The 17,572-nt window shown below is 46.3% G+C and overlaps 1 protein-coding gene across 6 annotated transcripts in view; it reads right to left on the reverse strand.

The window, feature by feature from the left end:
* Fam184a (family with sequence similarity 184 member A) overlaps window positions 1-17,572 on the reverse strand; it is a 67,688-nt gene that overhangs the window by 14,739 nt on the left and 35,377 nt on the right. For all 6 annotated transcript variants that reach the window (XM_023714244.1, XM_023714240.1, XM_023714242.1 and 3 more), the window contains exons 9-11: window positions 6,295-6,507; window positions 4,046-4,199; window positions 279-406 (exon numbers count right to left, since the gene is read on the reverse strand). In XM_023714244.1, the coding sequence (XP_023570012.1) occupies window positions 279-406; window positions 4,046-4,199; window positions 6,295-6,507 (495 nt within the window). The remainder of the gene's footprint in view (window positions 1-278; window positions 407-4,045; window positions 4,200-6,294; window positions 6,508-17,572) is intronic.

Here is a 17,572-nt window from a genome sequence, read left to right on the forward strand (position 1 = left end):
GCTGACCACAGGCTTCACATTATCTCCGTGGGCCACAGCTGCCCACATGCTTCACATTATCTCCGTGGGTCATGGCTGCCCACATGCTTCTCATTTCCTACATGTTTCCAAGGTGCAGACTTAAATGTTACCAGTCAAAAGTGTGGTTTCATTACTAGGATACTAAAGTAGAATTATTTCCATGGAAAAAGAACACTTTGCTACACGGAAAATAGCAGCCACTGAACCAGCAGCGGTAAGCAACTCTCAGCAGCCCGGCCCGTCTGGCCTCCCGCTACCTGTCTTCTGCCGGCGTCGGCGCTCCTCTCCAGCTCCCTCTGAGCAGCTGCCAGCTCCTGGTGGTGGTTATGCTGCAACAAGTCGACAGCAGCCGCGTGCTGCTGGTTAAGTTCTGAGCGCAAGGAAGCTGAGACACAAAGGGAAAGGTTAGATTTAGTAAGTATTAGCAATATGTAAAATTATAAAAGCCACAATAGTTTTAAAATTAGGACACCCGCATATGTCCACTAAATTATTACCAGATATTACAAACTATCATGAATTGGTATATAGACTATCACACGCTTTCGTGAATTTCAGCTTCGCCTAGTTTTGAAAGAGACACAAAACTTCAAGTGCTGAAGCGATCCAGGATGCTTCTATATACTTTCAGATTAAAAAGACAGTGCTAATGGAGGGGAAATGCGTCACCTCTTCACTACTATTATAAGTAAATTTTAACGCGGACTGGTCCACTAACAAAGGCTGAGGAGCCAGCTCCCCGCCAGGTAAGAACTCTTCCACAACATCCCGGAAGTCGCTGAGACCAGCAGGCAAGGCCTCCTCGCAGCTGAGCCCGGGCTGCGTTGTTCCACGAACCGACAAGCACGTATGGGATGCCGGCGCTATTCTAGGGAGGAGGAACAATGAACCCGTCCTGCCTGAAAGTGAAGTGTGGAGACTGAGCACAATGAAACCACAGTGCTGGAAGGATCCAACTTCCTACAAAACACAAAGTGGGTCACTGTCACTAAGGACTGTCACAGTAACTCAGCCGAAAAGACTAAAATGCTGAGTCGGGCCTTTTCAAGTAGAGAAAAGGCATTCATCAAGATGGGGTGACACACGCCTCAGCACAGAGAACCGGTCTGGTGGCAACTGGAAAGAAAATGGACGATGTGAGAACAGGGACCCCAGGTGGCATCCATTTTACCCCATGCCCTAAAGAAACCTGGAGAAGATACATGGTCCCCTTCAGAAATGGGATTTTACTTCAAGGTTTTGGAAAAGCCAAATATTAATGTGAAGAGAGCTATGAGTAAGTGAATTATACAAATTATACATTTTAAGCTAAAACATGGAGCCTGTGAAGAAGTGCTGCGTATGTGATGGCCAGGCCCACCGCCTCCTGAGGCCTCCATACAGGGCCTACGCCTAGTCCCCCGGGAAAAGCCCACCAGGCACTGGTAGAGCACGGGGTCACTGAGGGAGGGCGCTGCCCTGGAAAGTCACAGAGAGATTTAGTTCAACACAGCATGGCTCACCCTGGTGTCTGGAGGATGGACAGCAGAGAGGGCTATGGCAAGGATCCTGACAGCAGAAGGTAAGTCTATGGCCTACGCATGCCAGAGGACTAAGGGAGGGGACACAGACATAACAAAGTGCTCAAGAACAGGAACCGACAGGAGAGGGAGTTCTGTTTGTGCAACTCAAAAGTGGTAGCGTCAACTAGAGAAGAGAGTATGGAAAGGCCAACACACCTGGACTACAGGAAGATGGGGAACCCTTGTTTTAAAACCTCGAATATAAGCTGGAATGTCTGTGTAACATGCAGTAAGAAACATAAAATCTAAATTCAGGAAAGAAGGTTTGGTCTAGAAACACGTACTTGGAATCTTCGCACATCAATGGCTGCTGAAGCCAATCAGCAAGGGAGAGGCTAAGGACCAAAACAGACCCGAGGAGAGGCAGGGCCTTGGGAGGCAGCAGTGCCGAGCAGGCGGCTGTAGAGGCCGGACTGGCAAAGAAGAAATGGTAGAGGAAAGCAGGTGACTGGGAGGACACACACCATCAGGAAGTGCAGAGGGTGGCTGGGCAGTGGGGCTGACGTTGCTCCCAAGAGGACAGCCAGCAAGTGAGAACAGTTCGGATCTGCAATTCTGTCGTTAATGGTCGCCCCTGGGAGAGTGTTCCACTGGATGAGGGAGTCAGCAGAGAGTGGGAGGGTCTTGACAATCTTTAAGGATGCTCCAGCTCACAGTTCGACAATCCAGTGAGAAGAGAAACCCTACTGACGGCAAATGCTTGTTTCATAAATTGCCAGGGAAATACCAGTTAAAAGTGCACCTGCAGCACCATTCTACCTTAGGAGAATAGCTCAAGTCCTGCGACGCCATCACATGGTGAGGACAGAAGAACTGGGCCATCCACAGTGCTGACAGGGACACAAAGGCTGCAGCCACTTGAGGTGGAAGTTCGTGAAGAAACAGAAAATGTAACAACTATCTGACCAAGCAACTGCAATCTTGGGAAGTGCTCCCAGGGATGAAAACCCAGGTTTATTCAAAAGCTTACGCAGATGTTTGGAGCAGCTTTTTCTGTAGACCCAAACTGAAGGCCCAGATGACCTTTGACGGCTGAAGGACAAGAACCTGGAAGCCAAGTCAAGACCGTGGATACCACTGGGCAATAATAAGGCACACGTCACCGTGCACGCGGCAGCTAGGGGACTCCAAGGAATTGCGCTGGCTGCAGCCTCGTGTCTCTAACCGCCTCATGAGGCTAGACGGGTGTGGATTCATTTACAAGGCCAACAGCGGTGTTGAAAGGGCAAAATGATAGAGTGTGACGAGCAGATCAGTGGTTGACAGGAGCCACAGATAGAGATGAGGGAAGTGGATGCGGCTAAAGAGGACAACAGGGACCTCTAGGATGATGGGAATGCTGTCACGACAGATTGATGCCGACAGATGCCGTGAAGTGTGTCAGCTTAGTGGCTGCCGCCAAGCATGCTACACAAAGGGTACAGAGAATCTACTGTTTCTTAAACTCACAAGTGAATCTACAGCCACCATAAAGTAAAAGATTTTTTAAAAATAGAAAACAGTTCTTTTGTTAATGCCAAGGAGCATGCATCAGGTGTCCGTAGACTAAAGCTCAGCCTGGTACCAAGCTCAGCCTCGCAGCCTTCTGCCCTCACAGCTGTGGGCAGTGTTTCCCCCAGCTCCAATTCCATCAGGCCCCTCTGCTCAACATCAGTCCTGTGCAGAGACAGAGCCGCTGCTCAGCCTGCACCACTCGGCCCAGCCCCTGCATCACATGCCCAGGCCTGGGGCAGGTTGCTGCCTGTCACTTTCACCAGGCTGCCTGTCACTTTCACCAGTGACAGATGGCGAGCACTATCATGACTTGGTCCAGAGTTCATGGCCACAAGAGATCCAGAGCAGTGTCAGTGGCCTTCTTTTCCTTTGAGGCTCCAAATATTTATAGCACTCCATTCCTAATTCCTTCTTGGAAACAGTGCACACAGTTGTGACAAGTGTGAGAAATAGTAGGAGAATTTGGCATAAAACCAAACTGGAGGATGATGGGATTCAAAAGTTACCATGACACTAAGAACCAAAGCAAGCCCTAACCTTTCAATACAAGTCTAGTTTTTCTTCAAAACTCAACTTATTTCCTTATAAAAAGGGCAATCCTCCTACGAAATTCCATATAAAATTTACAGCAACAAAAAGGCAGAACTAATCATGGTTTCTCTTCACCATAGTAAAAGCCCAGTGACACCGGCGAGGTGACCACACAGCCTAAGGACTAAGATGAGTCTTCCTACTGTGCTGGTCCATGAGGACAGAGGGCACCTCTGTGGGGGCTGCTTCCACGCAGAGCAGACAGCGCCAGGGCCTGGAGTCTCCATTTGATGCCAGCCCTCCCGCCTCTCTTTGTAGCTGCAGATGCTGAGGATTCAGCCGACAGCTCAATGAGTGCACCCAACTGTGACCTGATGTTGAATTCTAAACTAGCATGCACAGAGGAACATGGCAGGGCACTAGCCCTTGCAGAATACCAAGCATGGCCTTCCCTTCGTCTTCCAGCTCAAAGCGCAGAGTCTGCAGCTCCTGCTCCATCTCCGCCCGGAAGCCCTCCAAGGACTCGCGGTGTGCATCTTTCAGGGCCTGCAGCTCTGCAGCGTGCTTCTGCTGTAGGCGGGCTTCCAGGGCCTGCACAGAGACGAGGCAAGGGCTCAGCACTCCACCAGCTCACAGGAGGGGAGTAGACAAGGCAGAGCGCAGACTCCAAAATGCAGCTACAGCCTCGTCACAAGGTTCATCTACAAGGTGATCCCCACTAGAAGATAAACTAGTAGTCAGTTTAGCAGTCCACAAGTCGCCTCAAACAATTCGACTCTGTATTTATGTTGCAGTACTGAGCTAACCCCAGGGCCTTGGCACTAAGTTCATTCCCCTGCCCTTTTTATTTTGTATTTTGACAGAGTCTTATATCTCATTAAGTTGCTAAACGGACAGACCCTCCTTCTCCTAAAGTACTGGGCCTCCTAGAGTACTGGGGCTTCAGGTGACTCAATGTATTTTGTTTGAATTAGAAATGTGAAACTTGTAAAGCTTAAAGCTAATGAAAAATTCCTTTGTGCCATATTCAAGAAAGAGGCAGTGGAGGAGGGCACCAGCAGGCTCAGGTCCTCTGCTGAGGAGGAGTGAGAGGCCTTTGCACTTGATGCGAGATACTTAGGGAATCTCCTGTGGCTGTTGTCTGTGTAACTCTTTGCTCCTCTACTGGAGTGAGGAAGCAACAGCTCTGAGAGTAGGTGGCTGAACAGTAAACTAAAAGCTTTCAATGATTTGCTTTTAGAATGGAGCACACACTCGGAGGCTTACTGTGCACAAGGCTGGGGACAAGCTCAGAGCTTTACAGGTGTAGAGAACTACCCTGGGAAGGGTGGCTCGCTTGTTTATTGTAATTTGTGGAATATTTCTGAGAAAGATGATATCGTGTGATCAGTGTTGTATTTCATTAATCATTATCTAAAATGCTTTGTGAAAAAGATGATATTTGGGGGCCGGGGAGATGGCTCAGTGGAATAAGCACTTCCTGGGCAAGCACAAGGGCCTGAGTCCAATCCCCAGTTCTGGGAAAAAAAAAAAAAAAAAAAAAAAAAAGATGGCATTTGGCTACTTAAGATCGCTGCTTTCGATACGTTTTATTTCTGAAAAGCAGGTGTGGGTTTCTTTCAGTATTGGTGAGATGCTTCTGCTTGGTGGGTTGGGTCCTAATGACAGCACCGTAGGACTACAGGCTCTGACTGCTCTGAAAAATGCCTCAAGGTAAATGATAGAAGACCGAGTGTGAACAACTGGAGTCCTGGAGCCAGAGCTCATGTGCTATTCAAATTCATAAATTTTATCAGTGAATAGGTCGTTTCTAATCAGGCCTAATTTTTAACCCAGGGAACTTCTTCAGCTTTCTGGACAAGATCTACAGACTGAAACTTACTCTATAAGCATGTAGACTATTTTTTAATATCAGTTTTGAAAAATAATTACTTTAAAATGTATCATTTCTTAAAAATACTATCTATGCCCAAGTAAAAGGCTAAATAACAAGCTGTATCCGTAAACACTGTTACAGGGAAAAATCAATGCTAGTAAAACTCCATTATTCTACCAAATCCTTTTCCTAATTATAATAAAGTCCTTGGCATAAATTGAGAAAGACAGTGTTAAGAAATAAGCTAAATCAAAATAAATCACATGAGGACTATGAAAGGTTAAAATTTTAATACACAACCATGTAACTGACGTGTAGAGAGCCGGCCAGGACTGTGATTCCTCTGTCATACGCCTGTGTCAAGTAAGTCCCTGTGACTAAGCCCTGTGCCACTGCTTGGCATGTGTCCTCCAGGCTACGTATGAGGATGTGAACCTATTTAGAAATATCTCTAACTCATTTCAGTATGAACTTCTTGTATGTAGGGGACTAGGAAGAATGTAAAGGGAAAAATCTCGGATTAAAAAATACAAATACCTTGGATACATTTCTTTCTTTTGTCTTTAAGAGTCAGAGTGAAAGATAAATTAAAATTTGAGTGGAAGCCTCAGTAATCCTAAGTGACTGGGCTGGTGACAGTGTGCCAGTAGGGCCACGCACAGAGGAAAGCAGTCGCGCATCTGACCTGACCCGCAATGCAGAGCAGCCGGGCCCTGTGCGGTCCACGTGGGAGTACTGTGCACATTTGATGCGTGCAACACACAGGAAGCTGCGGCCTGGATAGCACCCCGCTCGCAGCGTGCCACTTACTCTCTGTTCCTGCTCCTTCTCCTCCTCCATGGTCTGACAGGCGAGGACGTGCGCCTCCTTCAGGGACTTGTGCCTCTGCTGGTGCTGCTCCTCCAGCTCCTCCAGCTCCTGTGTGAGTCGCTGGCGCTCCTGGGCGAACTGGGCTTGCAGCTGCTGCAAGGAGGTCTGGGACTGCGACAGCTGCACCTCCAGGCTCTGCTTCAGCAAGGAAATCTACGCAGCCGAGGGGTGCACCGTGAGGGGGGAGCGCTGCCACCCTCACGCACTGAAACCTGACGGGGAGACGCGCTGCCACGGGGGTTGCCTAGCAGCTGTCTGAAAAGTGTCCACGTAAAATGCTTTCTAATAAAAATTTAGCCCTTACTTCTAAAAGCATATATGTATTAGATATTTCATGGACATAAAGTCAAAAATAAGCACAAGCACCAATGCTAGTATCAGAACAGGAAGAAATAAAAAAGAGATTAAAATTCCAATTCTCCTTAAGTTATTTCAAGAAATAGAAGAGAGATAAATTCTTCCAAACACATCTGTGAGATCAGCATTTACCTGTTACCAAAACCAGATAGGGGCACAACGAAACAAAAAATAACGCAAAACAAAACAAAATGGAAAGAAAGAGAAAACTATAATACAATGTCCATGATGAACATAGATGCAAAAATCCTTTAAGAACACAAGCAAAACTAATCTAACAGCACAGGAAAAATGTTGTTCACCATAACCGATTAAGTTCATCTTGGGAATACAAGAATGGATCAATGTATGCAAATTCGATGTTGTTGAAGCTTGTGTGTTTGGTTTATTTTACTCAACATTGTATTTTCCTTAATTGTGATATAGGATCACTCATTTGGATGAGGCAAATGATAAACAAAAATAATGAAGCATGCACACAAGGGGACAAGGGATCTCCCCCTGCCCCCCATATATATTTGGTATATGGTCTCACTATGCAGCTCAGACTTGTAGTGGTTCTCCTGTTTCCAGCCTCCCCAGTGCTGGAATTGCAGGCATGCGCCACCATGCCCAGTCTTAGTGGCTAGCTCAGTGCATCCAGGGGCAGGGCTAGCGTGTCATGAGGTGCTGGGGATTGAACCATAGTCCCTGTACTTGCTTAAGCAAACTCTTAATCCACTGAGCTATCTTGCCAGCCCCTGGGACAAGGGATCTTTTGTAATGGGGAAGTGGTCCAAGGAAAAATGTGCGAAGAGTGAGGAGGAAGGGAAGAGGAAATAAGTACAATAAGGATCAATGGAGTATTATTCATCTATAAAACAGGATAAATTTGAGTCTTCTGTTGGTAAATGGATGCAACCAAAGAATATACTCTTAAGTGAAATAAATCAGACCCTCATGTGCAAACATCATATTGTCTCCTTAGTGTGAGAACCTGAAAGAGAAAAATGGAACCTGAAGGGTACAATAGACACTGGGAAAAAGGAATGAGCTTATTCTAAAGGAAAGAGTTACTGAGTTGAGGACAGGAGAGGGAGTGGGGGAAAGAGATTTATTATGTATGTAAGCAGGATGGTTTGGACACCTGTACTGTGTATTTCTGCTGGTTTATGGAAAGGAACAGATAATGCTTTACTTTGTTTTGTCTCCTTTTTTCAATTGTTTGTACTTTTTCTCTTCTTAATTTCTTATACATCTTTCTTTTTTACTTTCTTCTTCCAATTTTACATGCATATATCTGCTAATATGAATAACTGGTTGGAAGACAGCACCATGTATTACAATAAATACTGTGAGATTCAGATTACTTTGTTAAGTGAAATTCTGTATCAATCATAATTTTTTGTTTTAATTCTAATTTGTGCACTCTTTAAAAAATAAAAAAATTAAAAAGCAAAAAATAAAAAAATAAAAATTTAGCCTTGAGCTATCACCATCTTGAGTTCTATGTTCAGCAGCTGTCTGAAAAACAGTGTACTGCTTACAGACTACCCAAGAAATGCTGCAGCCCACCACAAAGAAAGCACTGCACTGCGAGGCTGCATTACCAAAACCATTCCCAGTAACAACTGCTTTATAAGACAGGAGAAGCTAAGATGCCTGAGTGGACAGTGACACGGTGAAGACTGCCCCGCCTGGCGCCACACCCTCGTGACCACACCCAGCACAGCCCCGCACGCAGCACAGCACGCGACTCCATGAATGCCAGCTAAGCTCGTGTGAGAACTAAAGGCCTGCTCTGTAAAAGATCTGCTAGCTCATAGTTTGGAATCCTTGCATGAAGCAGTTTTATGTTTTTATAAACTTTGAAATGTTTGTACTTTGATTTAATGGAAAGGCCCTGCAAATCTTTAAGATTTTTAAAAATCACAAATCCCTCAGCCCTGGAGTTTTACCCTGATAATAATTGTCAGGTGCTTTACTTTCATTATGGAAAACCAACGAGTCACTCCTTTTGAAAACTGCCAGGCCAGCTTAATATGTTAGGACCATGTCTGGATAATTTAATATATCTAAATTAAATGTTCTATAAAAATAAAAACACATGTATATACTGTGTTTGTTCAGACAGGTACTTGATGGAACAATCTACCTCGGCCTACTTTTCTTCTGGTAGAGAGGCTATTGTCCTTTGAAACTTTGTAACTCAACTATATACTTTAAAATACCACGCTTGCAAGCCAACGTTAGGAACCCAGGAAACAGATACACAGTGCTAAAATAAGGCCCACAAGCAAGTCAGGCCTCTAGGTTACTGCAAAGAGAAGTTTCTACTGCCAAGAAAGCCCATGAAGAGGAAACCCAGGGTGAGAGTATGTAATCAGGAGGACTCTTCTGACGGCAGGCGGTCCGCAAGTCCAGGCTGCCTCACTGTCGCACGAAGTGAGGGTGCTGGGAAGGAAAGAGAAAGCCTGGGGAATGAGCAGGGACGCCCAGCGGGGCAGGAGAAAGCTGCTCACCAGGAGTGGCATGGTGGCTCACTGAGGACCAGTGGCTCCGCTGGGGCTCTGGACAGAGGTGTAAAGCAGGATATGCTGCACAGGCGGGTGCCCTTTGTGGAGATGCCCAGCACCGATGAGAGCCAGCACAGGGGCGGAGGCTCACCCTGTCTTAGTCCCTTCCTAGGGAGCAACTCTGCCTGTCCAAAGTCATCAACTGTCCATGTGAATTTCTACACAAACCTGAGGGGTCCAGAAGTTACTTTACAGGTTAAGGAGGAAACACAGGGCTCTGAATCCAGACAGTACAATGTCCTGCACCCCAGCCAAGCCCATGGCTTAAGGCCGATCTCAGTCCTGCAAGGTGGATACAGAGAATGCCAGGCCAGAGCCAAGACTCAGCTGTGGAGAGGGAATGGCCCCGTGTGACAACACCTCATTTTGTGTAAGGATATGGGCAGGACGTGACCAGCAAGGAAACCCCAGAAGGGAAGGCCACATGGTGAAAGGGTCAGCCGCAAAGGGAGCACTGTGGCTGGGGAGCAGTGTTCCCGCCTGCCAGCCGGCTGCAGAATGGAGCGGCAGCAGCTGCTGCCCCTGTCCCGCAGCTCCACCCGGGCTGGCCCGCTCAGGCTGGTGGTGGCCATTATGGCATGTCCTGAAATGCGCGCGGAACGCCAACTCCATCCCACCGACTCACATCCAACCACTGAAGGTGAAACTAATGAAGACATATGACGTTGAAGTCAATGAAAGGCCATAGTCATACATTCAAGATCCAGATGGTTCTGGACTTCTCCATCTTAAAACAAACTGTGCTTCGCTAGTTTACACTGTAATATACTTTACCTTGAGAAAACTCCAAAGTATTTTCCAGTTCAGAATGTTTGATCAATTTTTGCAATAAGCAAGAAAATAATATAAGCCATATGCAAACAGACACTTCATGCAATTTAGTATTCAAATATACTTGTTTTGTATTAACTCTAAAAGCACATGAAAATAATATTAAGGCCATCTTCGACCTTCAGATCCATGCTCAAGGCAGCAGGAGCTGTATGCAGGAAGCCCCGTCATGCAATGCAATGCCAAGATTCCCTTATGCTTAACAAACAGCCTAGTGGAATTGCAATAGATAAATCAGCCTTTTATTTCGCATGAATATTACATGGCATTTAATAAGACAAATAATAGGCAAAGCAGTGTAAAATGAACTCAAGTTCTGAGCGGTATCAAGACAGCTGAATTTAATCTCCTTCGCGGAAGCGCACTATCTGTACAGAACAAGAGTGGAAGACGCATTGATGGTGGGCGCGACTCTGGTCAGGACCAGGACCACCACATATCTACGAGTGTGTCTGTTGAACAAGTGAACGAGAAGTCGTAGCTACTTTGAATGATGCCTTAGATTCAAATCAGGCAGTTTCTACACATTTTTCCAACTTAAAATTTTAGTCTCTTATAATAAACCAAAAGAGTGTTTCAGAAAAACAAATTAAATTTTTACTTTGGCAATTCAGCAAGGAATTATATAATATAGTTTACTGATTAACAGGTATCAGATATTTCATAAACAGTAAAAGCTAAGCTATCCTGACAGTGATTGCTACCTTTGGATTTCTACCACTGAAAAATACCATTACCTTTTTCTTCTTTTTAGGACCAGGGTCCAAACTTGGGACCCTGCACTTGCCAGCTAGGAACTTATGCCACTGAGCTATATTCCCATCCCACCATTATCTTTTTGAAAATAAAGCTCTATTATCTTTTTGAAAATACTGAAGACAGACTTTTGTTAAAATGTAAAAAGAAAAACACTAAAGTTATAAACCAAGATATTCTCTTCTCTGCAGCTTCAGGGGTTCTGCAACCCCACAGTAGTAGGTTAGCACCCCCATAAGCTGAACACTGGGTCGCCAAGTCCGAGGCAGACAGGACAGGCCTACGTGGAACAGATTGTTAATTATGTACATTTTACCTACAAGCTTCAGTCTGGTGCAGTATGTAGAAAGCACATACTATGTCCTCACAGGAACGCGTATCTTCAGCCAGTAACTCTTCTATAGTCTGCAGTCCTGGCTGGGTGTCAGGACAACCTCTGTGGACTGGACAGTCACCAGGCCTGACCCCTTGAGCTTCCCGTTTAGTGGGAGGTCTGGCAGTGGGCCCAGTCTGCCTAACAAACCTTTATTTCTAAGCATTAAAGAAAAAAAATGTTCATTGTAAAGATTTTTTTTTTTGAAAAATGTAAGAGTATATGAGATTAAAAAAAAAGTTTTCTTTATTCTTTTTCTCAGGGCCAGCAGTAGCTAGTGGTTTGTATTGTTGCAGACTGTCATGACTTGTATTGGTCTTGGAACAGAAGTCCCTGTTTTATTTCCAGTTGCTTTTAAAAACTACTGCACATATAAATCTATGGTGATTCTCACCCACTGTAGAGAACACACCTGCCACAAAATACACAGTTTTCTTGGTGGCCACAGGGCAAGCCTCAAGAAGATCAGAGCCTCCTGTCTACAGTAGCGAGACAGTCTGTCCCACCAGGCTGCTGATAGGGCAGACAGCCCACTGCGTGGCCTCCAGAGTTAAACCCCAGGGCATGGGAGAAGCCCTGCAGGTGTCCTGACTGCGGCGTTGACAGATGCTCAGCTTGTCCAGAGCCAGCTTCCCCAGAATGATCTGACTTCGCCCCTCCTCTTTCCAATGACCACGCGAGCTTTCTATTGCAGGCACTTTTCCTGCTCTCGCCCTTCCTTCCTTCCCAGCTGGCTGCACTCCTGAACCTGTTCTGGGACCAGATGGGAATCCCACGCAACGGCAGGTGGCTCCCCTAGCAGTGACTGCAGTAGCAAAGTCAGTGTTGGGTGGAGAGGCGCTGCTGTTAAGTCCAGCACACTCACATGTGCACAGAGCACTACAAGCTGAGGGAGACGGCAGAGGGCGAGAATGAGTTAAGGCCAAAGACTAATGTAAATATTCATGTACGATGTCTGACAGTGTTCAAATAGTTTAATTCTTTTTTAACCAATAATCTGCTGTTATTGAAGAGTCTAGTTAAGAAAAGTAAATTTCAGAGCTCGTGCAATGATAATTACTTGAAAAGAATTTTCTTTGGTAATTCAAAATGCTCACACTTTGACATTTCCAAGACTTACAAACAGAGCTTACCAATTAAGAACCCCAAAAGTGCTTCTCAACATGCTAAAGATGTGCGCAGACTGTTTGCAATTGTCTGCTCATTCTTCACTGAAATGGATTAAAAGCATCAATGAAGAAGAGTGCAGCAGTCACGACTTGTGCTTACAGAGGAGGTGCAGACAGGCAACTGCAGAGCACTGCCCCATCCCCGGCCGGGGCATGGGTGTAGGAGGGGCCAGTGGGCTGAAGGTCTCTGAGGACTGCGACCCACACAAGAGAACTCTCTCCAGGACAATCTCCCTGGAAACATCTCACTACCTTTCCAGAAGACAGGCCAAGACTTTCCCCTCAGTTACCAACAGACACTGAGAATAACGTGTCCTTCAGTTTGTACTCTCTAACAAGGTGGCTTTCTTTAATGAGTACCTTTTCAAGTATAACTACTGAAGGAAATGACCACTGCCAACAATATTCTGAAGTATAATTCAATTAACTTTGAAATAATTTGCTTTTATTTGGGTTCACGTTTCTATCCCAATTAACATCACAAGTCCAGATTAATACAGCCATGACAAAAACTGAAATTATCATTCCAAACTTCCTAGTGTTCTGAGTACAAAAAAATAAAAATGTAGCCTTTGTTCAACCACATTGGGATAAATGTATTTGTTGTTTATTTATAATTAAGAAAATCCTGCTGAATTTATCTACATATTTCTAGTTATTTTTTTCTGTAGAAAGAAAAGCTGAATGTAAAGGGTAGGTAAAAATATTTCTTTTCCTAGGTATAAAAAAAGGACAAACAGTTCCTAGGACAACTTTAGGTGCAAGGATTGCGGCGTCTAGAGAACAGCTGGCCAACTGCGGTCAGGTTTATGAACGTTCCCAGGAACACACCCAGGCCACATGCATGGCAGGCACCCTTCACACGTGTCACATCCCAGCCACAGAGATGCACGAGGCATGAGTGCTTCCCATGAGGTCCTTACCAACAAAACACGCTGACCTCGCCCTCAATGTCAGGAAAGGCATCAAAGATGCTCAGAGACGTTCAGCTCTCTGCTATCTCATTTTTAAAGGGCCAGCTGAGAATGGGCTCGGTGTAAAAATAAACCTTAATTTTTTTTCTCTTTCTATTGAAGGAAAGAAAGTCTTAGGGAGTGAAAACTTATTTGAAATATTATTTTGAAGCTTAATTTCTTCATAGTTGAATGCACCTAAGTATAAATCAATAGCTTTATCAAGCCTTAAGAAATATATTTACTGCTTTACTTTTAATCTGTTAATAATCACAAGATTAAAACGTTCTATACCTCATAAACCTTCATAGTTATCTCATCTTTTTAAAAATAGTTTATTGATACTATGTTTCAGTAACTAGCTGAATAAGAAAAACTTTACATTTTTTTTAATTTTGTGAAAATCAATTACTTAATAGTTTTTAAAACTATTACTGTATCTGTCAAAGTTAACATTAAAATAATGAAGTTTCTGCTTGCGACGTAAAATCCTGCTTGATTTCTGTGACAACATATGTGCTGGCAATGTGGCCTGTGCGGCGCGCACTGGTGGCCGCTCCACTGCCCGGCCACAAAACATCGCGCAGGATGCCGCAGCGTGAGCCGCGCAGCAAAGCGCTAAAGCAGCCGTGTCACCCATGCAGACTCCAAGGGCAGCAGCCCTGCGTGGACTTACATTGCTGATAGACTTATGCAATGCCTCCCCCAGAGAGCGCCGCTGCGAGGAGACAACAGAACACGGGAGGTTCAGCGCACAGCTCTGCGACACAGGAGGGACACAAAGGAGCCGCAAAACACAGGGCGTTAGTTCAGATACCCTCAAGATCACAGAAGCCCAGGACAGTTCTGAGGAAGAAATGAGCAAGTTAAGACCCAGTCTGCACTGTCTGCAGCAGCTCCGAGCCGTCTACTCTGGGTGTGGACACAGACTTACCTACGTGAGCTACCACAGGCCAGAACTGCACACCAGAATTTAGTCCAAAAAACAACAGTGCTGAAAAACCTAGAAAACACGCTGCTGCTGTAAATCCTGCCCACTCTACAACAGAATTCCTGTGGGCACTACAGGCAGTACCTGTGTGGGCTCTCGGAGATTTCTCCAGAGAAACCAGCGATGAGAACCGCACGACGGCCCTGATCTACAACAGCGGGCAGGAGCCAATCGCGACAACAGGAAGACCGGCCAGCCTCCGGCTCCGCCCTGCGGAAGGCCGGGGAGAGCTTCCATCTATTTAAATTCTACTTTTAGAATGATCTGGATTCACTTTTTTACAAGTCTGTCGATGAGCTGATCATTGGGAAAATGTCCCTTCCTTTCAAATATGGGATCAAATATGATTTCATTTCCAATCATCTCACATTATTTTATCTTACAAATATACTGAATAGCAGTTTCAATTTACATTACCAATTTAAACAAAAGGGAAAGATTTTTTTACTCTGGATACATCAAACTTTCAAACAAAAAAATAATTATTTTTTCATGATATGATTATTCCTTGGAAGTGTCATAAGCTAAAGATAGTATTTACCTGGAAACTATTTTTTTACTGTAGGCATTTACCAACATATTCAAAGATATAGTTCAGCAGACTTGAAAATACAAAATGAGAAAAAAGATACCGCCTATTTCATTTTCTCACAGCTTCTCAATTTAATGTCTTACACTTTAAAAAAAAATATGTCTTTGGTACAGGGTCTCACTACGCAGCACAGATTCATAGTGATCCTCCTGTTTTCAGCCTCCCCAGTGCTGGGATCACAGGCATGCACCACACGCTTGGTTTTGGTGGCTGGCTTCACTTGGATCTAATATGGCAGGTAGCAGGGATCAAACTCAGGTCCTTGCATTTGCCAGGCAGGCGCTTAGGCTGCCGAGCTATCTCCCCAGCCCTAATGTGTTATATTTTTGTAAGCATTAGTTACACAATCTTTTATTCACACGATTTCTACACAATATTCTTCACACAAGACTTCATAAAACTTACAGAAATCTGGACCTCTAGTTCATCTCTTGCTATTCCTCAGTACTGCGGTCTTAGTACTAGCGGTTACTCCAACACGTATGCTACTTACTTAATGAAGTGATTTTATTTTCCATTCTTTAGGGTATTACCAGACAAAACTACTTGTTATTTAAGATCCATGACTCCACTGACAAGTCAGTGGCACGCGAGTTCTGGACAGGTCAGGGAACAGAGATGGGGAGGCCACTGCCACCGTGGCTTCGCTGTATTGCTCGAGGACAGCAGCAGGCAGAACCGGGACGCATGCTAGAGGTGGGATGCACAGGCCGGATGAGATGACATGGGCGGTGAGGGAAAGCAGAAATCAGGATTAGTCCAGGCTCCCGGCCACCAACAGGCAGCGTCAGGAAATCAAGTCTTGCACAGGGGCAGGGAAAAGAACCGGCACCACTCAGTCACTCAGACCACGTCTGAGATGTCTGCCAGCTGCTAGGTAACCAGCGCACCTAGAGATCCTCTAAGTCCGCAGCATGACACGGAACCCCACCCACAAGGCGGCCTGAGGTCCCCAGCCCAGATTCACAAGTGGACAGCCTCACACCTAATGGAGGGCCTGGCGAAGCGGGACGTGTGGTGGGCAGTGGGGCACAAGGGCACAGCCTTCCCAAGTGGGCTTCCAGTACTTGGAGACCTGGAAGTGTGTCAGTCCTCCTATGCCAAGCGCACAGCGAGAGGAGGCTGCCCACAGGCCGAGATGCCATCCACAGGCCTGTGGCCTTGGACCTTGAGGCCTGGCCCCCAGAACTTGGAGATGTCATTCCTGTAAGCTACCAGCCCAACGTCCTACCAGTCTTCAGCCCAAGTAAAGAGAGGAAGCAGGGCCAAGAAGTGAGGGTGTGGCACTTGGACCCATAGGAACACGGACACCGCTTGGGATGTGGGGTGGGCAGCCAGGAGAGTTCCAAGCTGTGCAAGCCCGCACTGCCTTGAGCGCTTCAATGGCCATTCTGCTGAGGGCTTGGCAGCACGGCAGGGGGCGGGAGGAGAGTCTCATCTTTTCACAGAACCCCCAAGAAATCCTAAAAACCTGCTGCCATAAATACAGACCATAATGTCACTCTGAAGAGATATCAGGTGGAAATGGAGAAACGGATGGAGGAAAGAGGTCCTCTTCAGAGCAGCAGGGAAGCAGGCTGAGCTGCAGGCGTGTCCTCGTGTTCACAGAAAGGCAGAGCTCACGGCACGCACAGGATGACAGGCTAAGGCAGAACCCTGATGCAAAGACTAAATGCACTACCTGGGCTTTGCGTATTAACTTAGTCTTCACTACTCTGTCCTTCTCCCTTCTCCCATTATAAAAACCAATAAAGAAAAAAATTCAGATAACTGAAAAAACTGTTGAGGGAAAGTGTGTGCGGGGGAGGGAGGCAGAAAAGCTGTTGGGAAATGCCAGCGGATTCCTAGACATGCATCCTCTCGGGGACATGAACCAAACGTTCACCCAAAAAAAACCACTGAACAAAGAAAGGCCACCAGAGGGCGGCACTACCCTGGAGGGGCGTGCCGCGCCAGGCTGCTCTCTGCACTTCAGTGGTCTTCACAGCACCACCTCTGAAGACCCACTGTCAACCCCCTGGCTGCTCCGAGGCTTCTGGACCAAGTCCCGAGCCCTCCCGCGGCAGAGGCTCCCAGGACCTGCCCCCGCCAGCTCTCTGTCGCTGCACAAGTTCCCTGGGCTCCAAGGCCTCCAGCGAGGAAGCCCCAGAACCTGGCCCCAAGGCTCTGCATTATGCATGCCGTGGCCACGCTGCACCCCAATACCTGTTTCACAGCTGAACCGTGGCCAGTAGGGCACAGGCCACAGAGGGCACTGCTGGTCACGCAGAGCACCGGGCACCAGAGGCCCCAAGTCTGACTGAGGACACCAGATAACTCCTTCCTCAGATTTCAACAACGAAGATATTTTAAGCAAACGAATACCAGCTGATGTGGGCCAAGACTAGAAAACTCTGGGGTTCCTCATAAGGACTAAGGAAGCTACACTGGATGGGGAAGTGGGGGGTTCACTAGGGAGACCCTTGTGAGAATCCTAACCCCTACTCACACATACCCCAGGTAATCAGGAACCTCTGCTGCTGCTGGATTAACAGAGAACACACACAGGAACCCCATGCCTGGGCTGCACACCAGGGCCTTATGCAGGTAGGCCCCGCGCACACCTGGGAACCCCATGCCTGGGCTGCACACCAGGGCCTTA

This window comes from Octodon degus, unplaced genomic scaffold, assembly GCF_000260255.1.
Source record: "Octodon degus isolate 3935 unplaced genomic scaffold, OctDeg1.0 scaffold00034, whole genome shotgun sequence".
NCBI lineage: Eukaryota > Metazoa > Chordata > Mammalia > Rodentia > Octodontidae > Octodon > Octodon degus.